Genomic DNA, 26,519 nt, shown 5'->3' with positions numbered 1-26,519 from the left:
GTGTGCTGTTCCCAGCGACTGAATTCACGATAAGTTTTTTTTTAAGATTTATTTTTTTTATTACAAAGTCAGATATACAGAGAGGAGAAAAGACAGAGAAGAAGATCTTCCATTCAATGATTCACTCCCCAAGTGAGCGCAATGGCCGATGCTGCACCAATCCGAAGCCGGGAACCAGGAGCCTCTTCCAGGTCTCCCCAAGGGTGCAGGGTCCCAAAGCTTTGGGCCGTCCTCCACTGCTTTCCCAGGCCACAAGCAGGGAGCTGGATGGGAAGTTGAGCTGCCGGGATTAGGACCAGCACCCATATGGGATCCCGGCAAGTTCAAAGCAAGTACTTTAGCCACCAGGCCATGCCGCCGGGCCCAAATTTGTGATAATTTAACACAAGAGTAGGAGGGCACCTACAATATCCTAGACACACACTTACCTGGCAGGGGAGATACCGTGATCACTCAGGTGGTTTTCCCAGGGCGAGCCTCATCCATTGCACTTGGGATGTGCTGACCCCTGCGATTTCCCCAAATGTGGGAAACTCGGCTGCATAATTTGTGGTAGTGGAGGACTGTGTTTGCACTCTCCCCTGAAAAAAATAATTTAAAAAATAATTTAAAAAGTAACAACATCCTAGACATGACAGAGAGACAACTGCACATCGGGTCTGGGGGTGAGAGAACAGGTAATCAACACGTGAAATTTTGCAGCTACTCCTGCGGTGGCCCTGGGGCTGTGGAAGACAGGAGACACTGCCACCGCCTTGCTGAGCCTGAGCACTGGCATCCTTGCAAGTAATGCACGGGTGTCTTCATTTGGTGCTCAACCATTGTAATCAACTGTTTACAACACACGCGAAAACCAAGGTTTAGAGATTTTAAATGAAGTGTCAGGGATTGACGGCTTACAACACACACACACACGGTTTAGAGATTTTAAATGAAGTGTCGGGGAACGCACGGCGCAAGGCACAGAGGCAGTATTAACTAACTCCACCGTGGTGCCCAAGCACCAAAGGCGCTGACGCCGGCAGGAGTTCCTCGGTTCCCGTCCCTGGATTCGGAACGCTGGACTCCCAGGACCCCATGTGGGGAGCGCTGTCCTCGAACCTGTCTCCAGAACGCCAGGAGCCTGGTTCGGAACTCTGGAAACACCGAAAGTTTCCCACCCCCGTGTCCCTGGGTCGCCGCTCTCCACCGGGATCCAACACTCCGGATGACGGCTCGGGAGTACCTTCAGGTACTCTAACTACTGTCATTCAGATGCTAACCCTGTCTCCTCCGTTTGGTCAGTGTTTCCTCAAACGCAGACAAAACCAACAGCGACCGAATGAAATAGCCAATAAAACTCAACTCCGGCGCCCCGTCGTGCCGCGCAGGCGCAGCGGTTCCCCGACGCGCGGCGGAGGTTCAAACGCCGGCGCTACGGTTCAGGCCGGCAGCGCGCCTTGGCGCATGCGCACAGCTCCCGAGAGCCGCCTCGGAGGCCCTTCCTCGCATGCGCGGAAGCCCGGCTGTGAATCCCCGCGTTTCAAATCGCGCGATGCTACGGCAATGGCGGCGCTGGGGATTGCAGCTGGTGGTGCTCATTGGTTTACGGCTTTGGCGCTCGGGGTGACTCTTCTCAAATGCCTTCTCATCCCTACCTAGTAAGGGACCTGCACGGCCAGTGGCTGGGCTTGGGGGACAGGGTTCCTAGGAAAGGGTAAGAGGAGAACCCGGGAGCTCTGATGGCCACTCCCCAGCCTTTGCTGGGCTTCCCATTGCATCCTGTTGCACTTCAGCTGGCAGGCATAGCCTGGCTGCTGTCAGGCCGTAGGCCAGCCGTGCTGAGCCCCAGGGTCTTCACCCGTGGCGTGTTGACTAAGAACACCCACTTCCTAATTCCTAAAGAATGCAGTAGAGAGCCAGGCAGTTTCGGGTCCTCACCCTGAATGGAGTTGGTAGGGTAGACAGTAGGAAAATGCTACTCGTGGTCGGTGCAATGAAGGGAATAGTGTAATGGCTAGCAGGGTGTTATACCCGTTTTTGGAGGTGACATTTGAATTAAAATTCGACAATGGCCCTGTGGTTAGAAAGAACTTTATAGAGTATTCTAGGAAGAGAAACTGGCTGTTTTGGCTAAAGATTGGTGAAGGAGAGATGTAAAGCTTGATTAGACAGTTGCCAGATCGCACGGGGTTATAGGGGACTATAAACAGGCGTGTGAGAAATGAGTGCCATGCCAGGACTGAAAACATAGAGGCCAGGAAGCAGTCACCAGGCTGTGGCATTTAAACAGTGGTTGCTCAATCTTTAATATCTGTTTCCATCTTCTCTTCCTCGTTTTCCTTTTTTACTCTGTTTTCTTCCCTTTCCTCTGGGTCTGTCTCCCCCACCCTCCCTACTTCATACCTCAAGGTTTAGTTTAGCTTTCTTCTTTCTTTGAGTCCCTTGATGATCCCCTGCTGGGTACAGGGGACATGTGTGTAATTGCAGAAGCAACAAAATGTATGTGTAGTTTCAGCAAAGTGACTTAGATGAACTTGGAGAAAGAGGATTTGATTAGATTTCTTTTCTGCGTGGCTGAAAGAAACTTCTAATTTTACAAGCAAATAGGAAAACCGAATCATTCTACAATGTAGGAAATTATTTTTACATCAGAATGAAGCTGAAGTTTTTTTCCTGAGGTTTGTGCATGTAGAATGATGTTTCCTTATATCATATCACACTAAATAAAACCTCAAGGTTTTGTTACTTTGAATACTGCTCTGTCCAGGGTTAGAAACGCAGTGTTAGTTAATGCTTTCCTTCTCAAACTGGAAATGCTGGGTTAAAATCCAGATTCTACAAAGCAGAACAGAAGGATCCAAGAGCACCTAGAAGAGCATCAGCTTTTACCTGCTGAAAAGGGGGGGGGGGGGGGGGAGCCGTGATTGAGACTAAGAAGCAGGTGACGGAGAGACTTAGGAGAAAGTTATCACTGTGAAAAAAATTGTACCGAACGCATTGACAGAATGTAAATTGGGCTTTCAAAGTGTAACTCCTTTGGTTAGTGGTGGAGCCCATGTAGAATAGTAGGTATCATTCTACATATGGAAGGAAGGTGAAGTAAAAAAGCCAGTAATGAATGTAGGCGATCCAAGGATGTGTTTATATGCATGAGTAGTCAGGGAGCTGTAGGTGAAGAGAATTTGGGGATCCGGGAAAGGTAAGGCAATTTTTTTCCCCATTTTCTCTGGAGAGCTAATTATTTTTAAGAATTCAGCTTTACCAGATGAAGAATTTTGTTAGAAATGTTTGTAAGCAACACCCTGAAGGCTCTAGGTAACTCTTTAGATGTTTCTCACTGACTTGCAAGCCCCCAGCAGCTTGGTAGAAGGAGAACTTACTTCCACCTGAGCAAGATATTTCAGGTCTGCATCTATGAGATAATATGTTACGACTGTGACTGAGGGACGTTGGGTCTATTCAGAAGCATAAGATTTAAACATTGGTAAATGTGAAGTCTCATTTTATTCATCTGATTGTTTTGAACAGCCATTCCACAGACTTTGAAGTGCACCGAAACTGGCTTGCCATTACTCACAATTTGCCAGTATCACAGTGGTACTATGAGGTAAGTTTTAACTATCACTTTTGGACCTAGATGTTTAAAAGGTGTATAAACACAAGTAAATTTTATTGTTATTAAAACAGTTTTCCATGCAACCATAGGCCTGCTTAATCTTTATAAAAATTACATTTTTTTCCCGGTACTCTGTACTAATGAAGTCTCGTTACTTCAAAATAAGCATCTCAGTCTAGTGATTGGCAATTATAATCTGTGCCGTACTATATTTGGAGGAACATTGGATAGAGAAAAAGGCAAAAATTAAAGTCAGCCTAGCTGTGCCATTAACTAGTTATATGTGGGTTTGCCAAAAGATTCATGGAAAATGTGTATTGTGGAACAACTATGCATAGATTTCAAAGTTTTTGTGTAAACATAAACATACCATTTACATTTTTCACTGACTTTCTCTTGCACTCTTTTGTAGGCAGAAAAAGATATCTACCTGAGCTTTAGCCTCTCACGTGACTCATGAGGATTTAGAATGAATCATTTCCTGTTATTTTTTTTTTATTTTAACTTATTTTATTTTTGAAGGTTTATTTATTTATTTGAAAGGCAGAGTTACAGAGAGAAGGGGAAATAGCAGGATCCTCCACCTGCTTGTCACTCTCCAGATGACAACAGCTGGAGCTGAACCAGGCTGAAGCAGGCGCTATGAGCTTCTTCCAGGTCTCCCACACAAGGGAAGGGACCCAAGCACTTGGGCCATCCTTTGCTGCTCTCCCAAGTACATCAGCAGAGAGCTGGGACTTGAATTAGTGGCCAGATGAGATGATGGCACCTCAGGCAGCACCTTTATCCACTATACCAGCTCCTCTGTTTTTTTTTTTTTATTAAGATTTATTGTATTTATTTGAAGGCAGAAAGAGAGAAGGAGAGATAGCTGTCTTCCATCAGCTTGTTTACCCTCTGAATGGCTATGACAGTTGGGTACAACCCCGGCTGAAGCCAGGAACTAAGAATTCCATTTGGATCTCTCACATGAATAACTACTGCTCTCCCAGGTTGAATAGCAGGAATCTGGATCAGGACCTAAACCAGCACTCCAATATGGGATGCTGGCGTTGCAGGCAGCAGCTAAACACACTGTATCACAACACCAGTCTGTAGAATGAATCTCTCCTAATATCCCCTTTGAGCTTGCTGTTGTTTGGCTGAGTCAAGTTAGTACTTTGTACTGAAAAAAAACACACATTGTGGTATAGCAACTAAAACTGCCACTTATAGCACCAGCATCCAATATATGTGTCGGTTTGAATCTGGCTGCTTCACTTCAGATCCAGCTCCCTGCTAAAGTACCTGAGAAAGCAGAAGATGACCCATGTGGGAGATCTGGAAGAAGCTGCAGGTACCTGGCTTTGAGCTAGCCCTGCTGTGGCCTTTGTGACTGAAGAGTTAGAAGGACCAAATGATTTTCTGTTCCTTACGTGGCCATATGTGTTGAAGCCCAGAAGCCTGGGTCAGAGCCTCTCAGAGCTTTTGCATCTTGTAAGTATCTATTCTTCCAGGACTTAACATTCTTTGTCATTCGTCCTATGGTAAAGATCTGACAATTCCTTTTTCTGGTCTCTCTCAAAGAGATCCCAATTAGTAGTTTTTACTGGCACTCAGTTAGTTCTATGAACCCCACATGCTCTTCCCCAGAGAGGAGTTTTCCATTGCAAAAAGCAACAGGTGCAGAATAGTGAGATGATAATCGCTGTCTCAGTTCTTCTGCATGCAAGGCTTAGATTAGTTTTAGAAATTTCCTGGGCGATAACCTAGTGCTAAGTCCTCACCTTGCATCTGCAAGGATCCCATACAGGCGACAGTTCATTTCCTGGCTGCTCCACTTCCCATCTCGCTCCCTGCATGTTGCTGGGAAAGCAGTAGAGGATGGGTGCTTGGGACCCTGCACCCATGTAAGAGACCTGGAAGGAGCTTCTGGCTCCTGGCTTTGGATCAGCTCAGCTCTGGCAGTTTTGGCCATTTGGGGAGTGAACCAGCAGATAGAAGATCTTTGTATCTCCTTCTCTCGTAAATCTGCCTTTCCAATTAAAAAAAAAAAATCTTAAATTTTTTCTCCTGCAATAATAGCAATACTTTTTTTTTTTTTTTTTTTTTTCAATTTATTTTGAGAGTGAGATTGAGATCCTTCATCTGCTGTTTTACTCTCTGGGAGCCAGGAACTTCTTCAGGTCTCCCTCTTGGATGCAGGGTCCTAGAGACTTGGGCCATCTTTGGTGGCCCATTAGTAAGGAGCTGGATTATAAATGGAACAGCTGGGACTCAAAATGTTGCCCATATGGGATGCCAGCGTCACATGCTGCAGCTTTACCTGTTATAACTCTAGCCCTGATAGTAATACTTTTTTTTTTTTTAATAAATCAGTACTGGTGCCTTAACAGCTCTTTCGTCAGATTCTTCTTTTTTTTTAAATTAATTGATTTTTTTGAAATGAACTTACTTAGTTGATTAGGGTACAAAGGGTCAAGGGCTACAGGAAAGTGGGTAGGTAATACCATTGTTTCCACCCTAATATTTTTTTCCCTGTATCGGGTCAGGGGAGAAACAAAGGGAAAAGCCCCACCCAGCCTCCCACCCATCCCAGGTGCCTGATGTGAGGCACACTCTGAGGGTCCTGCTCAAGCAGTTTTGATAGTTCAACAGGTTTGAATTGCTGCCAATCTCACCATTCTAATCGGATGAAGCCTATTCAGAATTCACTGGTTGACATAGTGATTGGGGTTCTGAGATCAGCAGTTCAGTTGGAGGGATCTGCAAAGAAACTTCATCTGAGATGATCCCAAACCTGATTCTTATGTGAATTTGTCAGTACAGGGTCTGGCATAGTCTGTTGCCCCAATCAGCTTAATGTACATGCTGGTCGATACAATTGCTGGGTCAGTTCTGTTTGCAACCCTGTCTTCCACTTGAACCAATGGGTGTTGTAGTCCAGTTCAATCCTACCCACTTCATACTCAGTCCTCACGCAAACCAGTGGGAGCTGCAGCCTAATTGGGGTGACTCCCAATAGCCCCACCAGGCCTGTTTCCTAGCCTGGTTCCCATGCATGTCGGTATGTACCGCAGGCTTGTTCAGTCTATCCCACTTCCCATTTAGCTCTCGTACTTGTCAGTGGGCATTGAAACCTAATTGAACCCAACCAACCTACTATCCAGCCCACACATATACTGGTAGGTGCCTTTCTGTCTAGCCATCCCTGCCCCTGTCCTGGTTTTTGTGCTCTCCAGTGGGAGTGGTAACCCTCGAGGGAGGTGCCCACTATCTCCCTACTAGGCCACTCCAACTTCTGGATTGTGCACTCTCTAGGTGGTTCTTGCTTTTAACTTAACAGAATTGGCTCCCTTGCCAGCCTCTGCCATCTGATGATGTGGCAAAGCCCAACCAACCCTCACCCACTCTAATTTTTGCTTGCACCAGTCGGAACAGTCAGCCCAATCTGGCCCTTCCCCAATCTAGCTCACATGAGGCCCACAGGTGTTGTAGCCCTGCCTGGTCTGCCCCCATCCTAACTCATGCTCTCCAATGGGAGTGGTTGTCCAGCAGGGGAGCCCACATTCCCCTGCTGGCTTTGCCTCCTACTCCCTCTTCCCCCCCTCCCCCCGGTTCTCACGTGTGCTGTTTGGGCACTGCAACCACATCTGGTACAGCTCATCTCACCTTGGCATTCCTTAATGTGCACTGGTATGTGTTGCGACCGAAACTGGCCTGACCCACACTCTATGCTGACGATCGGATTTGCCCGCGGTTGATGTGAACGGATTCAGTCTGGTCTGTCCCCCACATATGCCACATGTATGATGGCGGGTATCTTCCTCTGGCCTGCTCTGGGTTGCTCCATATCGTGGTTCTTGCACTCACCTGTAGGGGCTGTGTTCTGACAGAGGAGTTTCCCAAGCTCCTCCTTCAGAACCTCTCCCTATGCTAGGTCTTGTGTGTACTGGTGGTTCCATGGGCCAGCCCTCCTTGCTGGCCTTCAATTCATTCCAGTTCTTGGTGTTGGCTGTTTCACCCCAGCCAAGGCTTGTCCATACCCAGACAAGGCTCACCCATGGCTCAGTAGGGGCAGAGACCCAGCCTAGTCCGTCCTACATCTACCCAGGTTCTCCAGAGTGCCAGGCGTTCAAGGTGTCTAGCACAGCTTGGTGTGCCCAGCCCCAGTCCACAATTGAGCCTAGGGAGATTGCAGCCATTTTTTTTCCTATTTTCACTTATTTTAAAGAGAGACAAAAGGTATCTTCCATCTGTGGGTTCACTCCAAATGCCTGCAATGGGCAGGATTGAGCCCATTAGAAACTAGGAACTCACCTAGGTGGCAAAGACCCAAGAATCTTAGCCTTTTTCATTGTCTCCCAGGGTGTGTGTTTGCAGAAGCTTTGTGGAAAGTAGAGCAGCCACAACTAAAACACACATATCCCTCTCTGGGTTGTGGATGTTCTCAGCAGTCTCTTAAGCTCTTTACTGGATGCCCAGCCCAGGGTGGATTTGACATGCATCATTGTGCTTTTTTCTAAAGACCAGAGAAGGTGAATTTTGCATTTTCACATTTTTGTATACTCAGTTTCTTAGGATGTGTTTCACCTTTGATTTTTATTGCAGGCAACCTCAGAGTGGACCTTGGATTATCCGCCTTTTTTTGCCTGGTTTGAGTATGCCCTGTCACATGTGGCCAAATATTTTGATCCAGAGATGTTGAATGTCCACAATTTGAATTACTCCAGCTCAAGGACTTTACTCTTCCAGAGACTGTCAGTCATCTTTACAGATGTGCTGTTTGTGTATGCTGTCCATGAGTAAGTCTGTGCAATGTCACTTGTGCCTTGGAGGTATCAACTTCCTCCTGACTTGGGGGAAACAGCATTCGTGTAACAAAGGACAAAACAGTGAAAGCCTGTGTTGTTCTTCCTGCTGCTGCTAATGAGTAATTAGTAAGCAATCTAGCTGAATCTTATGAAGGCTACTGGGGTAAGATGGGAGGCAGAACTAGAAGATTGTCAGTATGGTGTAAAAGTAATCCTCAAATGGAGTTTCAGGTCTGTTTCTCCTACACCTTATAGCTTCGTGTGCTTTTTTTTTCCTTTTCTGTTTTTAAAAGATTTATTTATTTGAAAGGCAGAATGAAAGAGACTTCCATCTCCTAATTCATTCCCAAAATGCCAGCAATAGCCAAGTTTTGGCCAGTCCAAACCCAGGAGCTGGGACCTTCACTGGGATCTCTCATATGGATGGCAGTGAACCAATTATTTGGGCCCTCATTTGCTGCCTTCCCAGGCAATATTAGCAAGGAGTTTTCCTGGAAGCAGAGGAACCTGGACTCAAACTTGTGTTATGTGATAGAATGTAGTCATGCCAAGTTACTTAAGCCAACTGTGTCATGGCACCAGACTGCCCCCTCCTCTGTATTTGCTTATCATTCCTTGCTTGGAAGAGGCTCCCGGAGGCTCCTGTGGCTTATCCTGTGTGGTATATGTGTAGCACCGAGTAGCAAGCTTGCCCTTGTGGGACTTGCATTCTGGTTTGTTTTTTTTTTTAGAAGATTTATTTATTTTTATTGGAAACGCAGATATACAGAGAGGAGGAGAAACAGAGAGGAAGATCTTCCATCCAATGATTCACTCCTGAAATAAGCACAACTGCTGGTACTCGCCAATCCGGAGCCAGGAGCCAGGAGCTCTTCTGGGTCTCCCACACGGGTGCAGGGTCCCAAGACTTTGGGCCAGTCCACCACCGCATTCCCAGGCCAGAAGCAGGCCAGAAGCTGGATTGGAAGCAGGCTGCCGGGATTAGAACTGGGGCCCATATGGGATCCTGGCGCACGCAAGGTGCAGACTTTAACCACTACGCTATCGCACCAGGCCCGCGACTTGCATTCTGCAAACTCAAAAAATCTTACCGAGTACTTCACATGGTTGAATACACATACAGAATGTCGAAGGAGCAGGGTTTCAGTTAGCATTCATTCCCACTCTATGTAATAGTTCGGCCTGCTGATGTGAATGTGACAGAGCAGTACCCTTGTCATAAATGGACACCTGGCTGTTTGTGATCCCTTTGGTCTGAGCTCTAGCCCCCATTAGGGAAGAATGCCTTAAAAATGTTTTAATCCCTGTTCAGTCTCTTTGAGTAACTTCTGTTTGATACTGTAACTGTCAGTCTGTTTATGACTTGCAGGAGTGGGAAGGGAAGATGATTTGTAGAACACTCCTTTTAACCAAGAATGTTTGGATTCAAGTTCCCATAGCAAATATGTGCAAGTAGGAAGGGAGAGGGAGCAGAGTTTGTGCGTGTGTCAAGGTTACTTAAAAGATGAGGAAATCATAGAAATATGTGCAAGATTAGAACAGGCAGAGGAGGAAAGATGGGAGAGAGATGTTTCTGCATGCATCTTGTGTCCGCAGGAGAGAGGGCACCCCTCCCTGTTGCCTGGCTTCTCACTGGCCTGGGAAGGGGAGTGTTGACATGACGCCACTGTCCTGTCCCAAGAAAGGGAGGAGTACAAGCTGGGGAAGGGGTCATCTGATGCATAAGTAGGCAGACTGAATTACACTGGGCAGGGACGAGTGAGGTATGGCTTCCAGTTCATGAGTTTAAGCCTACTACCTGTCTATCCCATCTCATTTCCATCCTGACATTTGCCACCCCTATTCTTAAGGTTGTTGAAGGAATTTTATCTCATCTTCTGCATCTAGTTCCTACTGATTAAGGGTATAGGTCTTACATGTCCGGAGTTTGGAAATCTCTCCCAGTCTCATCTGAAGGATCCATCTCACAAGCCTTACAAGGTATAGCTGAGGGACTGACATGATGATTTAGTGGCTAAATCTTCACCTTACTCACGCCAAGATCCCCTGTGGGTACTGGTTCGTGTCCTGGCTGCTCCACTTCCCTTTCAGCTCCCTGCTTCTGGTCTGGAAAAGCAGTAGAGGATGGTCCAAAGCCTTGGGACCCTGCACCTGTGTGGGAGACCCGGAAGCTCCTGGCTCTTGGTTTCAGATTGGCTCAGCTCCGGCCATTGCAGCTACTTGGAGAGTGAACTAGCAGATGGATCGTTCTCTCTGTAGCCTATTTCTCTGTAAATCTGACTTTCCAATAAAAAAATTAATAAATCTTTAAAGTATAAAAAGAAAGTGTAGCTGATACCAATGGCTGTGGAAGGACTAGCATTAACTTTCATCTGTAAAGTAGAGGGAACAATTAAAGAAGATCGTTGAAAATGGTGTGCCAGTTCCCAGAATCAGGGAGTATATGCCGACTGTTAACTTACAGAATTTTCTCATCGCCCTTAAAAGGTGACTTTCTATTTGTGAGGAAACTGAGGCTCCTGGGGAGCAAAAGGATAGCTTTGCTTTAATTGCTTCTATTATTTGTTTCAGATTTTTGTTTTCAGACTTTGCTGATATTCAAATATTGTATCAAGTGAAAACTCTGTTTCTGACTGACATAGCTAGAAAAGTATCATGGAACTGGCTGTAAGATGTTCATTTCTACTGTCACCTTACTAAGCATAGAAAACAGCGTGGGTGGTTAGTCACAAAATGTGCCTTGGGGTACTCTACAGGAATACAGTGAAGCTATGATACAAGCCAAATTTGTTTCCGTTTGTCTCCTAATGTTTTGCTGCAGATGCTGTAAATGCATTGAAGGGAAAAAAGCAAGTAAAGAACTCATAGAGAAGCCGAAGTTCATTCTATCCGTGCTGCTACTGTGGAACTTTGGGTTACTAATTGTGGACCGTATCCCTGAATCTGTGTACTATTTCCTTCTTATTCTGACATAAACTAATGTAAGATTGATTCTTTTTGTATTGATGATTGTGGTATGTGAGCTGTGTTTTTAAAATTTTGTTTGAAAGGCGGAGACAAAGGGCAGGGCAGGAAGACAAACAGATGTTTCATCCACTGTTTGGCTCCTAACTGCCTACAACAGCCAAGGCTTTGCCAAGGTGAAAGCAAGAAGCACAGAACTCAATGCAGGTCTCCCAAATAGGTGGCTGAAGCCCAAGTTCTTGAGCAACCAGCTGCACAGCACACTTTAGCAGGAAAAAGAATTGAGAATAGAGCTGGAACTCCAACCTGAGTACGCCAGTATGGGATGTGTGTGTCCCAAGCAACATCTTTCTTTCTTTTTCTTTTTTTTTTAAGATTGATTGATTAATTTGAAAGGCAGAATTATGGGGTCTGGTGTAATGGCTCAATGGCTAAATCCTCACCTTGCAAGCGCCAGGATCTCATATGGGTACAGGTTCATTTCCCAGCTGCTCCACTTCCCATCCAGCTCCCTGCTTATGGCCTGGGAAAACAGTGGAAACAGTGGAGGATGGTCCAAAACCTTGGAACCTAGCAACCTTGTGTGAGACCCAGAAGAAGCTCTGGCTTCAGATCTGCTCGTCTCTGGCCATTGTAGCCTTTTGGCAAGTGAACCAGCAGATGGAGAATCTTTCGCTCTGTATTTCCTTCTCTCCATAAATCTCATCTGACTTTCCAATAAAAGTAAATGAATCTGTTTTTGGAAAGAAAGATGAAGGCAGAATTACAGAGAGAACTAGAGCTAGATCTTCCATCCATTGGTTCCATCCCCAGGTGACTGCATGGCACAGGCGGGCCATAATCTGCTGCTTTCCCAGACACATTAACAGGGAGCTGAGTCAGCAGAAGAGCAGCTGGGATGCCAGCCTCACAAACAGCAGCACCACAACACTGGTCCCATCAGCACCATCTTAACTTTTGTGTCAAACACCTGCCCTATAAGCTGCTTTGGAAAATAGGTGTGGAGTGGGTTAGTGGGATTTCAAAGCTAATATCTGCCCAGGGTTACTGAAGTCTGATTGTCAGAGCACTTTGTTCCTGAGCAGTTAGTGATAATGTGTGAAAAACAGCTAAACCATCAATAAAGCAACACCCTGTCTCCAGATTAATCTAATTCATACATCTGAAATAGTTTGATGGTGCATGATTCTGGATACCTTAATAGGATGGAGCCCATCACAGTGTTGCATATGGAACAGCTGGGTCTTCATACCTTCCTTTATCTTGGCTTACCACATAGTAATAGCCAAAGTTCTTAAATTCAAAATGTCTTGATGTCATTAAAGTCCTAATGACAGGAGCCCAGTACTGGGTTTCCAGTTTTCATAGAAAACCTGGGGTGGAGAGAAATACCTTCCTTCTGGCCTGGACTCAAATCTTAGTTGTTCTGTAGCTTTAGAACCATGAGCAGATTAATTTCTCTGAGCCTTCATTTTCTCTTATACAAGGTATCTCTAAAGAGGAAATTCTAACTCCCTTATAGGTTCATTGCTGCAAGGCTTAATAAGATGTGGGTGCTGTGTGTTAGTGGCCTTTGTTAGCTGTCAAAACCCAAAACCTTTCTTTTCCTTGATGTTAAAAACAAAGACTTCTTGCATTAGCTTTTAGGCCTATAAGTTAGAAAAGAACATGGAGAAGTTATGTTTTTCTCTTTAAACATACATTTTGCTTAAAAAGTTTGGTCAGGATTTGACTGTTTCTAGAAAACACATTGATAAGAAGTATAGACCAGTAGTAATATTTTTGTCTAACTTGCCTGTTGAGAACACATTTTTGTAATCATTATAAATTTGGTATCCTATGTTGTCTTTCCTTGACATAATTCCAGATATTCATTTTCAGTACAATGGTTTTTTGTTTGGATTGATGCTACTCTCCATTGCACGGTTATTTCAGGTAAATGCAAAATTGACTAGGTTTGTTTCTCTTTGGTCAAGTTTTTAGCTGGTTGACAGCACAGTATAAATATGGGTGGTGGGTGGATTTGCTCAATCAACAGTTTTGAGTTGCCAAGTGCTATGGATATTTGGGAGAGGGGATATTTCTCACAAATCTGATCTTTTCTGACAGTGATTTTCTTCATTTACAGATGAACAAATAAAACTAAAAATTTAGTAGAATGTGGCAGGACTGAATTAAACGTGAATTTCTGTATTTGGTTGGGATCATCAAGATGAAATCTCTAGCAGTTTTTTGGTTTGTTTGGTTTGGTTTTTGTTTTTTACTGTGTAATAACTATGATGGTGGCACTTTACTCCCACAGGCATGTAGGATAATGTAATGGGAAATGGGCGGTTTGGGACCAGAAGAGCTAGCCTGAAGTGTTGACTAATGCTGATGAGCTGCGTGGCTCAGAAGCTTCTCACATGCATCCGTTGCTGCAGGTTGGATCCATATCACATAATGCATTACAGAGGAAACCTCACAGCCATTATGTGACATCATTGTACTTGCTATCCTTCATGTTTCTGAACCACCCCTCTGTACACTGAAACAATCTCTGAGGTAGGGACCTAGAGCTCGCCAGAAATTTTTATGTCGTCATCAGTTTAAGAACCATTTACCTAAAGTGAGTCTTTTAAGCCTTCCAGCCTCATCAGCAACAATTTACGCCTACATTAGCATCACATTTTAGTCTGAGAGAGACACCTTTCATCTACTGATTCGCCCCTCAGCTGCCTGCCACACCAGGGCTGGGGCAAAGCAGAAGCCAAGAACTCTATTCAGGTCTTCCGCCTCGGTAGCAGGTACCCTATTATCTGAGCTGTCGCCACTGCTTCACAAGGTCTGCCTCAGCAGGAGGGTGGAATCAAGAGCTTGAGTCATATAGCAAACTTGTGTGGGAAATGAGCATCCTAACCAGCAGTTAAATCACTGGGCCAAAGCTCACATCTGCCCCCTACATTCTTAGCTGTAAAATGGGACTACTACCACAGACTTTGAAAAGATCACATTAGGTAATCCAAACTCCAGCGTCAGCCTTCAGTGTCTGGCTGAACTTTTCCCTTTGACGTAAAAATCTACATTGTGCTCAGGACATACTTCCTGTTCAATGAATGATTATTGAGCAAAGGAGCAGAATTTGACAGTAGTCAGCTAGACCTTATCTAGGTTGAAACAAGTTAGAATGATAAGGGGTTTTCTTCTCTTGGAGCCCCCCTCCTGATGCTATACAGGAAGTTTCTATCCTAATCTCTTTAGTAAATCTTGCTTTTCACACTAAGAAAAAAGTTATCAACTTGGTGACAACAGAACTGAAAGCATCCTTTTCTTTTTCTGTGTTGTTCCTAAGCCTACCTGTTCTAGACCACACCTTGTAAGCCAGTGAGGGAAAGAATCTGACTTCATGGTCTGGCGTTGTCTCATTCAACCCTTCCAAAAAGTCCTGTGTACTAAGTAGAATTCTCCTTCTTTAGTCATAGTCAGCTCCTGTTTGTTGTATTTGTTTTTAGAAATCAGAATACTTTTAACTGTCACAGGAAAATTTACGTAAGTAAATAGAACAGTGATCTACCATAAAGAAAAACATATACATTTTTAAGCATATTCTAGATATATTTTGTTTCTATTTCAGAATATGTATCTTTAAAAATGGGAATTTTTAAAGACTAATTTAAGTTTCACAGGAAAGTTGGGAAACAGTTCAGAGAGTTCCTGTATACCCTTCACCCATTTTCCACTAATGTTACCACCTTGCATAAGCATGGTACTTTCATGAAGAAACTAATGTTGGTACAGTTGCATTTCACCAGTTTTTCCACTAATATCCTTTTTCTCTTCCAGAGTCCAATCCAGGATACTACATTTTTGCATGTCATCTGCTCGGAATGTTTCTAAACATCTTTTCCCTTTTAAATCCAGAAAAGGCACATGGAAGGAGCATTTCTCTTTGCTGTTCTCCTACATTTCAAGCATATCTACCTCTACGTAGCTCCAGCTTATGGGGTATATCTGCTGCGATCCTACTGTTTCACTGCAGCGAAACCAGGCAAGTGTTAGTGCTAATAGCAACATCATCTATGTTTTCTTCCTTCCCATATTGACTCTGTGACTTCCTGGATAAGAAGGTTTTACAAAATTGTTAATCCTGTCAGTCCTTTACCCATTTCCGGCTTTGCTCTGCTCTTGTCACATTGTACAGGTTAGTGTTCTATCAAGGAATTCTAGTTTGAGTTGAGGCTTGGCCTCTGGCTTCCCATGTTTCTGATTACTGACGATGTTCCTTTTCTGTAGACGGCTCTGTCCGATGGAGCAGCTTCAGCTTTGTCCGTTTTATGTCCCTGGGCCTGATTGTTTTCCTGGTGTCTGCGCTTTCACTGGGTCCTTTCCTAGCCTTGGTAAGTTTTTTCTTTCTTTCTTTTTTTTTTTCTTTAAAGTAATGCAAGCTTTTCAGATTGTTTAGAAAATATAAAACCAGAAATGTATAAGTAAAAGTTCATTCTTTATTATTCCTTCTACTCACTGCGACTCCTCAAAGGGAGGAGCTTTGCAGCTGGTAAATTATGACACTATCATACAGAAGTCATAATAGTGACCACTGGTATTCAGAATGTTTTTATGTATCGTGTCACCCACTGGCACTTGGAAAGCTTAGTCATAAAGTAGTTCTATGAACCACTGAAGACATGCAGCCAATTCCTTAAAGGAACGCTGACAAGAAAACCAGACCTCACAATGTTCTACATGTCATAGGCCATAGACGGCTCCCTACTTCTCCTTTTTGCATCTAGAAAATATTAATGACTATTTAATCAGCTTCATTTCTCTTTTCAACAGAATCAGCTGCCTCAAGTCTTTTCCCGTCTCTTTCCTTTCAAGAGGGGCCTCTGCCATGCGTACTGGGCTCCAAACTTCTGGGCTTTGTACAACGCTGTGGACAAAGTGCTATCTGTCATCGGTATGGCAGCAGTCCTTTCGCTCAGACTAGAAAGAGTGAAACACTGGTCACACCAAGAATGGGGAAACCTCCTTTCTGTTGTGAATGTAGCCACATTGTCTGTTCTGTCCTACATTTCAGCTTTCAGGATGAACAGGGAGGATAGCTCTTAGGCCATTCCTGATAAAAGCTGGTTGTGGCAATGTGGTTGTGGTTCTTTTCCTTGAGAAAAAAATACAGATATATATTTATTCATTTTTCTAAAGGTAATCTTGGCCTTAAAAAATGCATTATTTAGCAGAATGAACCCTTCTTTCTATTATTAAAGGAGCAAAAATAATGTGTAAGTCATGAACCTGTGTATTAAACCAGTAAGGAAAATGTTAACAAACGTTTTAGCATGAGATGGGAAGAAATGAAAAATGCAGACTGCTTTTTTAAAGTTTGGGTTGAAGTGTAGAGTAATTTATACCTCAAGCTATTTCCACCATAAATCACTCACTTGGTAATCAGTCATTCTGTTGTTTTTGAGTACAGCCTGGCTTAGTGGGTACATGGAATGATCCAGAGCAGTGGCCGGCAAGCTTTGTCTAACAGGCTTGAGGGTAAATATTTCAGGCTGTGCTGGCCACTTGCTCTGTGTGTGTGTTTACAACCTTTCAAAAACTGTGGAAAGTATTCATAGCTTCAGTGCTGCGCTGGAGCAGGTCCTGGGCTGGATTTAGTATCTAGACTGTAAATTGTGCCTCCTAATCTGGGGTCTGATGATTTGGTCTAGAGCTCTACCTTATAAATTGCTGACCATGTAACACTGGCAAGTTATTGGAGTCCTGTAGTCTAACTTTGCTTGTTAGACTAAGAGGAAACTAGCACTGTAACTACTCCTGTGCAGCATGTGCTGAAGAACAAAAGCAAAAACAAATGCTAGGATATCAGCAGGAGCCTAGGAATCAGACCAACTCAAGTTCATTTCTACCAACGTGTGGGACTTTGGGCTAGTTACTACGTTGCTCCATGCCTGAAGAGGCTGAAGCTGCACAGCCCTTGGCACATGGTAGATAGTTAATACATGCTATCCTTCACTCACTGTGAATCCAGGCTTGATGAATTTGGCAAAATAGTTTCTGACATTTGTGTTTCCAAAAAGCTTTGACCAGCCAGCATGAGAGACAAGGGCTAGTTACCCTGTACATGTCCCAGAGTAGGTGTACCTTGCCTAGTGCATCTTTCTGCTGCCTCAGAGATGCCTTGCCTGGTAGGCCGGCAGCAACATAATTACTAGTTCTAAGAGAGAGAATCACTGGACTAGTGCAGAATGGAGAGGAGACATAGAAAGCACCGCAGTGTACTGCTTTTCACCAGCATTAGACGAGGCCATACGGGTGATAACTTTCCCATCACTCCAGCTTGCTGGAGATAGGGCTTGCATCATCCTCAGCTTGGTTCATTTAATTGTGTTTATTGAACTCAAGTGTGGTGAGGATAAAAATGAACACATCACTCCTGCCTTTAAGGAACACACTGTGGTAGAGGGAATAAGGGATTCAGTACCAGCATGAGACGTGGTCAGATGGCCTCGTAGAAGCTTGCTTTCTTTAAACAGTGACAGCAGATGCTATTTATGCTGTCTGCCTGCAAGGTCCCTCCAAGCTGCACAGATCCCCTAGTTTGTACTAAATAGCTACTTTACATATTATAGTCTTAAGACCGGAGATATTTTAGGTAGAACAGTAGAGGATTAAATTGATGCAATCCTGACCTTTATGCAGCCATAAGATTTATTCTTTTCCTCAAAAAATTGATTGGCAAAATATAAAGCTTCATTGATAAAAATTAAAAATCTATTTGACTGTGTAGGTTTGCAGTTGAAACTTCTTGATCCCAGGAAGATCCCCAAGGCCTCAATGACAAGTGGTTTGGTTCAGGAGTTCCAACATACAGTCCTGCCCTCGGTGACTCCCTTGGCGACCCTGATCTGCACTCTGGTGGCTGTATTGGTAAGAACTCGGCAGATGGTACTCGTTTCTTGAGTTTTCTCTGCTCTTCTTATGTGCAGCTGACTAAATTTCAGCTCTCAGGCTTGTCAGGCTGTAGGATGATCTCCATGGTTATAATCCTGCCAACTGAAGCCTTCGATCACCATTTCTAGAGTAACTTTAAACACCAGCAGGCAGGGTTACCAGTAAAACCTTTTGGGGATGTTGTTATGGGTGACTGCTAGACCATCTGTTCACCATGGGGGCAGGAAAGCAAAAGCCCAAGCAGCAGGAGGCACGGACCCTGCTGTGCTGAAAGAAGAATGTGTGTGTGGCAGACACCCAGATTTGTTTTGTTTCACCCTTGCCTAAATGGTCAAAATTGCGAGTGTTCTGGATGGTATAAATGTTTTGTCTGGATGATGGAAATGAGTTGAAAGCATCAACAATTTCTCTTTGAACATCAGAAGCTAATAGGAGTGCAATGCTGTTAGAGGACTTGTTCATAATTGTTAGTAATTATGATGACTTCAGTGTTGTGATATAATTTTAGTAGAAGTCAGTATGAGGGACTCATTTGATAATTACACACATCTGTAATTTTGTTTTCTAAATGACCCAAATCTAACAGAACACTTAATTACATGGCAGTATTGGCACATAGGTAATTAATCTCTGCTGCCCAACTTGTTCATTTGTTTTAAAAACTGAAGGAACTTAGCAGGTAAGGTGCCTGAATCCTGCATCACAGTGCATGCCTTTAGTGTCCAGAACTGACTCTGCTAACGCAGCCCCTTGGAGGCGCTGGTGAGAGCGCAAACGACTAGGTCTACCCTCCGCCTGGGACACAGTCCTGGCCCCACTGTGTGGGCACTCAGTGAGACATTTCTCTCTTCTAAAATCTGAATGTTGTAAGTTGCACAGAGAGGCAATGGTTTTATTGTAGATTACACTCCATTCTACTAAGCTAAATGCTATATTTATTAACACAGTAGTATCTAGCTTATTAGACCAAAAGTATATGAACTTTTGTAATGTCACTGTTAATGAATTATGGAGAATTAGTAAGTTGCTGTCCTACATACCCCAAAACTTATCACTTAGTAGTAATTTTGATAAATGGATTAATTTTAATGAGTTAAATCTATACGTGCAAATGCCTTTTTCTTCTAAGTAGTTATTTTTACGTTAACTTTCAGTGGAAAGTACACAGTGATGAAATATCCAATTTAGTGGAAAACCGTGTAAAATCTCCCTCTCAAAGATGACACAAATTATAATGACAGTGTTTGTATAAAGCCAATTTGAAACGATACTGAAGTTATCTTTACCTATTGTTTCTAGCCCTCTGTTTTCTATCTTTGGTTTAAACCCCAAGGGCCCAGAGGTTTTCTCCGATGTCTCATTCTTTGTGCCTTGAGCTCCTTCCTGTTTGGGTGGCATGTCCATGAAAAAGCGATACTCCTCGCCATTCTCCCAATGAGGTAAGAAGACAGCTTGGTTTGTTGACATTTTTGTTGTTATTGTTGTTGTCAAGATTTACTTATCCCTATTTGAAAAGCAGATTTGCAAAGAGAAGAAGAGACAGAAAGGCCTTCCATCCACTAGTTTACTTCCCAGTTAGCCTCAACGGCTGCAGCTCAGCCAATCCGAAGCCAGGAGCCAGCAGTCTTCTAAGTCTCCCATGTGGGCAGTGTCCCAAGGCTTTAGGCCATCCTCCACTGCCTTCCCAGGCCATAAGCAGGGAGCTGGATGGGAAGCAGAGCAGCCAAAACATGAACCAGCACCATATGGAATTCTGACAGCACAAGGTTGGGGATGAGCCTGTTGAGCTATGGCACCAGCCCCAACATGTTGTTTGGTTTTTTGTTGTTGTTGTTGTTGTTTTTAATATGATCCCATGGCGGCACATAGCTGTATAGTATTTTTTAAAAATATTTTTACAGAGAGAGAAGAGACAAAGATAGAAGGTCTTCCATCTGCTTGTTCATTCCCCAGATGGTCACTGTGGCCAAAGCTGAGCTGATCTGAAGCCAGGCGCTTCTTCCAGTTTTCCACATAGGTAGAGGAGCCCAATGACTTGTGCCATCCTCCACTGCTTTCCTAAATCATAAGCAAGGAACTGGCTGGGAAGTGGAGCAGCTAGGACAAAATTGGCTCCCATATGAGATGCTGACACCAACATGCTGAGGACTAGTTTGCTTGCCACCAGGCTAACCTGTTTTGTTGACATTTCTGGCAAATTTTAGCAACATCTTACTGTTCTCTATTTGCTCTTCCTTTCTTATCATGCTCAGTAGGATAGGCAAAGATGTTTGGCAGCAAATTTCTACTAGGACTGGGCGGGGTTGTTTCACGGGGCTCCTTGGGCCCAAAAAGGCCCCGAGTTGTGTGTTTAGTGTTTTTGTGTGTTGATAAGGGTCTGAACTGAGTGAATACCGTGTCACCTGCTATTATATGGCATGGGAAAAGCTTGGGCTTTAAAGTCATCTCATCTTTGAAAATAAAATCCTGTGGCTCCTTGTTAAGTGTTAGTCTAAGTGTTGAATCTGTCCAGGAATAATACTGAATGTTTGTACTAAACACAGATTCTTTTTCCAGAAACACTTTGATTTGTTAATCTTTTCATTCTTTGTTTTGAGCCTCTCAGCTTTTAAGATATGAGAACTGTGTGTCATCTCATCTTAATATCCGTAGAAGCTGGGGCTCAGAGACTTTGGGACTTAGGGAAGTCACCCAGCTAGCAAGCAGCAGTTAGGGTTTGAATGTGGTGTTTTCTTACTGACTTGTGTGGTTTTTCACTGTGCTGTACCTTTTTTATAAGCATTTTAAATGTTGCAGTGTCCATTTTATGCATAATTGAAACCCAGTAGATGGATAAATGATACTGGACACCTTTTTTTTCTCCAGATTTTTCTTAAATCTTGTGAAAAGCTCTGAAGGCATTTTAAATGAATTTGTCCAGTCAGATAAAGCTTGTCTGGGTTCATTTTCAAAGCAGAGTTGCCAACATAAAAAGTAGAGTCCAGCTTTCACTGTCATGCGGTCATCCATCTGAATTTGTACTGAACCGTAAGAGGTACACCGCATCCTCGGAGAGGAGCAGTGGGTTGTCCCTGACTGCCACCTCCAGGCAGCTCCCAGATCCACAGCAATCTCTTCTCTTTTTTTTAGATTTATTTATTTTTCATGGAAAGTCAGATTTACAGAGAGAGAAAGACAAAAAAATCTTCCATCTCTGGTTCACTCCCCAAGTGGCCATAACAGCCAGGGATGGAGCTGATCTGAATCCAGGATCCAGGAGCCTCTTCCAGATCTCCCACACGGGTACAGGATCCCAAGGCTTTGGCCCATCCTCTACTGCTTTCCCAAGCTACAAGTAGGGAGCTGGATGGGAAGTGGAACAGCTGGCATATGAGCCAGCACCATTTGGGATTGCAGCACATGCAAGGCAAGGACTTTAGCCACTAGGCTATCGCACCGGCCCCCACAGCGTTCCCTTCTTTAAAGGATCACTCAGGGATACAAGGGAATATTTTTGGATATTTTCTGATTCAGTCTGGCCCTTTCTTTTAATTGCTTGAAGTTTCTGGGTTTGTGGGTTTTTGTTGTTTTTTTAAGATTTATTTTTATTGGGAAGGCAGATATACAGAGAGGAGGAGAGACAGAGAGGAAGATCTTCCATCCAATGATTCACTCCCAAAGCGGCCACAATAGCCAGAGCTGAACTGATCTGAAACCAGGAGTCAGGAAGTTCTTCTAAGTCTCCCACACGGGTGCAGAGTCCCAAGGCTTTGGGCTGTTCTTGACTGCATTTCCAGGCCAAAAGCAGGGAGCTGGATGGGAAACAGGGCTACTAGGATACAAACTAGCAGTCATATGGGATCCCGGCCCATTCAAGGTGAGGACTTTAACCACTACACTATTGCGCCGGGCCCTGAAATTTTCTTAGTTAAATTAAAATTAATGTTATTAATATGCATTTTGCAGACTATTTACAAGTATAATTTCAAGTTTTGATTTAAGGAATTATTTTATAATTTTATCTTTTCAGCCTTTTGTCTGTAGAAAAAGCAGATGATGCTTCGGTTTTTCTGATTCTGACTACAACAGGACATTATTCCCTGTTCCCTCTGCTTTTCACAGCACCAGGTAAACAGCTGGGTTTGTTTGTTTTGTTTTGTTTTTGTTATTTTAAGGTTTATTTATTTACTTGAAAGGCAACGTTAAAGAGAAAGAGAGATCTTACGTCCAACTGTTTACCCCCTAGAGAGCTGCAGTGGACAGAGCTGAGCTGCTCAGTAGCCATCTGGGTCTCCCCTCTGGGTGCAGGGCCCAAGCGCCCGGAGCAGCCTTCTGCTGCCCTTCTAAGCCACTAGCAGGAGGCTAGAGCAGAAGTGCAGCAGCTGAAATCTGTGCCAGCTCCCCTGAGATGCCAGTACCGCAGGCAGCAGCTTTACCTCTGTACTTCTTTGTCAGGAGAGAAATTCAGTTACTCCGCCCCTTTTACCAAGCCTTGAGATGAATGTTTGATATTCACAGCCTTAAAATCTCTTGCAAAGTGAAATCCGTTCTCTTAAATAAAACCTCCAATTTGCCCCTACTCCTGAACTTCTTAATGTGTCACAGAAAGTGCTAATTAAGACTGGAAAACATCACGCATGTTAAATGGCTGTGTCCATGCACTTGCAGCAGCTCAGTCACACATCACAAACCTTTTTCTCACCAGCTGCATTATCTCCTGTACGTTTTTTTGTTCTTTCAACAGAACTTCCCATTAAAATCCTACTCATGTTGCTGTTCACCATCTACAGTATTTCCTCACTGAAGACTCTATTCAGGTATCTCAAAACAATATATTTTAGCATTGTGTTTACTTTTGTGGAATGTTTACTACTAAGTAATTAGGTATCCTTAAAAATTTTTTAAGTTACCAAAGAGTTGATAAATACAGAAATTACCAATCATTCCGTCAGGACATAAAAGCATAGATTGTGTCTTTAGTTTGTGTGATTTTCAAGGATTACCTAGGTTACACTAAAATAACTAAACAGTAGAAATGTTAAATAAGAATACCAGTGCCTTTTTTTTGTCTTTTGTAGAATTACGGTGGATTTTTCTCTTCTCAATTTTTTGTGGTATTATTTCAATAACTTTTAAAAGCTTGCTCATGGCTTACATATAATTTATTCATAAAAACCCATATAATTAATTATATTTAAACTCAAATTATAACCACATGAAACAGCAGTTCTACTCCTGGGTATATACACAAAAGAATTGAAGACGGGGACTTGGGATATTCATTGTAACATTCTCAGAGCCAAAAGGTGAAAACCACCTAAATGTCCATCACAAATGCATGATTAAGTAAACAGGATTTGCACATGCAGTGGAATGTTAGGTACAGAAAGAAGTAAACTTCTGACACATGCTGTAGCATGCATTAACTTTGAATACATGTTAGGAGGAAGCTAACACAAAAGGACAAATACCGTATGATCTCTAATACAGAATTGTAGAGAGCACAAATTTATAGAAACAGACTAGATTAGAGGTAGATTGGAGGCGAGATAGAGAAATTATTAACAACATTTGTATAATTTCTGGGATGATGGAAATGGATAATAATGGGTCACCAGTACATACTAAAGGTTGTGTGTGTGTGTGTGTGTGTGTGTGTGTGTGTGTGTGTGTGTGTGCTAGGTAGACTTTTAAAAAATATTTTAGGGCCCAGAGCGATAGCCTAGTGGTTAAATCCTCACCTTACATCCACTGGGCTCCCATACAGGTGCTGGTTCTAATCCTGGCTGCTCTACTTCCTATTCAGCTCCCTGCTTGTGGCCTGGGAAAGCAGTCGAGGACGGCCCAAAGCCTTGGGATCCTGTACCTGTGTGGGAGATCTGGAAGAGGCTCCTGGATCCTGGCTTCAGATCAGCTGCATCCCTGGCTGTTACTGCTACTTGAGGGGTAAACCAGAGATGGACGATCTTCCTCTCCATATCTCCTTCTCTCTGTATATCTGCTTTTCCAATAAAAAAATTAATCTTACATTTTTTTTTTCAATTGAAAGGCAGAATTACAGGGAAGGGGAGAGGAGAGAGAGAGATGTCCTGTCTGCTGGTTCACTCCCCAAATGGCCACAACAGCCAGAGTTGGGCTGCTCCAAAGACAAGAGTCAGGAACTTCCTCTGGGTCTCCCATATGGGTGCAGAGGTCCAAGTATATGAGCTATCCCAGACACATTAACAGGAAGCTGGATGAGAAGTGGAGGAGCCAGAACACAAACCAGCCCCCGTATGGGATGTTGGCATCGCAGGCCCTGACTTTTACTGCTGTGCAAGCATGCCAGCTCTGTGTGTGGTGTTCCTGCTCCAGAGTCACAGCAGCTGGCACTTTGCTCCTCCAAATGCAGAGCTGGCTCTCTAAGCGTAGGTAGCTGAAAAGGTACGTTTAAATTTTGGGGATAAACATTTTCTAAATGTGAAAGTTAATATTCTCTTTAAATACATCTGCTATAACTGAAGACAGTGCAAGTGGGTAAGTTTCAGGTGGGAAAATGTTTGCTAAACTAAGATAACTCATCTAAAATCAGACTTTTCTTCTTCTTCAGAAAAGAAAAACCTCTTTTTAGTTGGATGGAAACTGCCTACCTCCTTGGCCTGGGGCCCCTGGAAATCTGCTGTGAATTCATATTCCCTTTTACATCCTGGAAGCTGAACTACCCGTTCATCCCCTTGTTACTGACCTCTGTGTATTGTGCTGTGGGCATCACATATTCTTGGTTTAAACTGTATGTTTCAATATTGTCCAGCCCTCCGGTTGGCAAGACAAAGAAAAAATGAATAAGGGACCTGTTTGGACATATGCCAAGCAATTATTTCAAGGAACTTAATCAGGACTTGAGGAAAGGTGCCAATGGCATGAATTATTTATTTCAGCAGATTTGTTTGATGGACCATTCTTCCAAACGTGGACTTGCCCAGCCCAGCAACCCAGTTGTCACCATGGTGAGAAGCCACTCACCCTCCATCAGCAATGAACCACATCTGAGAAAAATCCTGCCTTCCCCGTTACAGTGGTCTGAGATGATTCAGACTGCCGTACTTGCTCATGGCAAACGGGGAGGAAGAGCAGCAGCATGACTATTTTTAGGCTATGCTGATCATTGTCAGGATTTAAAAATAATTGATCTGCTATGCTGGGAAGAATATAAATAAAATGTCCTTTTGTATTTCTGTACAAAGTATCCTTGGGTCATTACCAGGTACGTTTTCCTGGTGGCATGCACTCCAGCAGTGTCCATTGGGAACACCTTGTTCCAGGAGGTTTTTTCTCATTGACATGATACAATGATGTACTCACAAAGCCAGTAGGAGTTTGTAATAGGCGGCTGTGGCCAGGCAGCCGACTGCAGACCACGGTGACTCCTTCCTTGGGAGTGATTCTCATTTATGTCAACCACAAGCACTGCCATTTTGATAAAGAAACCACTCATCTTCTTGTCTTCTCTCCTTGAGAGTACTTTGTACGTACTGTATCCAAGACTTCAGTCTGCCTCGTATCTGATGCACATTCCAAGTCCAGCAGCATTGGATCAGAGAAAATAGTCAACAGCATCCTTGTATGTTAATCCAACTATCCTATCTTATTTCTGCTCTGTTTCTCCACACTTCTTTTGAGCCTGTTATTACAAAGATAAAGGTGAGGATTTCCCAAAAGTGTGACCTCTTTAATCTGCTTTCCTTGTCACTGTCCGCCCTGTACCTTTTGTTCCACTGTCCTAGTAATGTCAGGTTCCTCCTGTGCTATATTCTGTACCTCTTCATGCTTGGCTGACTCCCCTCCTTCCTGCTAACTTTTCTACTCTGTCTTCTGCTTAGGTGTACTTCCCACTGCTGTGTGGGAATACGCACAAATATGTAACTGTGCATACAAAGGCAGCGCAGCATAGTAGGAGTCTTGGGTCAGTGTTGTGGTACAGTCAGTTAAGCCACGGCCTGTGATGTCAGCACTCTGTATCTGGGCACTAGTTTGAACCCCAGCTGTTCTGCTTCCAATGTAGTTCCTCACTAATACAAATGACTGAGCTACTGCCGCCCATATGGGAGACCTAAGTGGCACTCTGGGCTTCAAGTACCCACTCGGTCCACCCCTGGCCACTATAGGGGGATTAAACCAGTAAGTGGAAAATATGTTTCAAATAAAAATAAATTATCTTTAAAAATTAATAAAATAAAGGAGGGGTCCTGAGTCACACACAACCTGGTTGT

General features: G+C 43.6%; 1 protein-coding gene and 1 non-coding gene across 2 annotated transcripts; both read left to right on the top strand.

The window, feature by feature from the left end:
- The first annotated feature begins 420 nt into the window (after nt 1–420).
- Nucleotides 421–584, top strand: LOC121145529. Its single transcript, XR_005882026.1, has one exon. It is a non-coding gene; the product is annotated as a U1 spliceosomal RNA (small nuclear RNA).
- Nucleotides 585–1,487: 903 nt separating this feature from the next.
- Nucleotides 1,488–25,106, top strand: ALG8 (ALG8 alpha-1,3-glucosyltransferase). Its single transcript, XM_040964166.1, has 13 exons — nt 1,488–1,640; nt 3,511–3,589; nt 8,189–8,382; nt 11,213–11,322; nt 13,223–13,290; nt 15,256–15,382; nt 15,628–15,731; nt 16,171–16,291; nt 18,128–18,267; nt 19,591–19,730; nt 22,301–22,398; nt 23,015–23,087; nt 24,860–25,106. Exons 1-13 carry the CDS (start codon nt 1,546–1,548, stop codon nt 25,089–25,091), a joined length of 1,581 nt encoding a protein of 526 aa, XP_040820100.1. The 5' UTR covers nt 1,488–1,545; the 3' UTR covers nt 25,092–25,106.
- Nucleotides 25,107–26,519: the final 1,413 nt, after the last annotated feature.

This window comes from Ochotona curzoniae, unplaced genomic scaffold, assembly GCF_017591425.1.
Source record: "Ochotona curzoniae isolate NIBS_2020 unplaced genomic scaffold, NIBS_Ocur_1.0 scaffold_3223, whole genome shotgun sequence".
In the NCBI taxonomy this organism is placed as follows: Eukaryota; Metazoa; Chordata; class Mammalia; order Lagomorpha; family Ochotonidae; genus Ochotona; species Ochotona curzoniae.
This window is presented reverse-complemented; position numbering and strand designations above follow the sequence as displayed.

Coding starts and splice junctions, on each gene's coding strand:
- ALG8 (XM_040964166.1), top strand. CDS start 1,546: ATGGCGGCGCTGGGGATTGCAGCTGGTGGTGCTCATTGGTTTACGGCT. Junction 15,732..16,170: donor TGGGTCCTTTCCTAGCCTTG/GTAAGTTTTTTC, acceptor TCTTTTCAACAG/AATCAGCTGCCTCAAGTCTT. Junction 16,292..18,127: donor CAAAGTGCTATCTGTCATCG/GTATGGCAGCAG, acceptor TTGACTGTGTAG/GTTTGCAGTTGAAACTTCTT.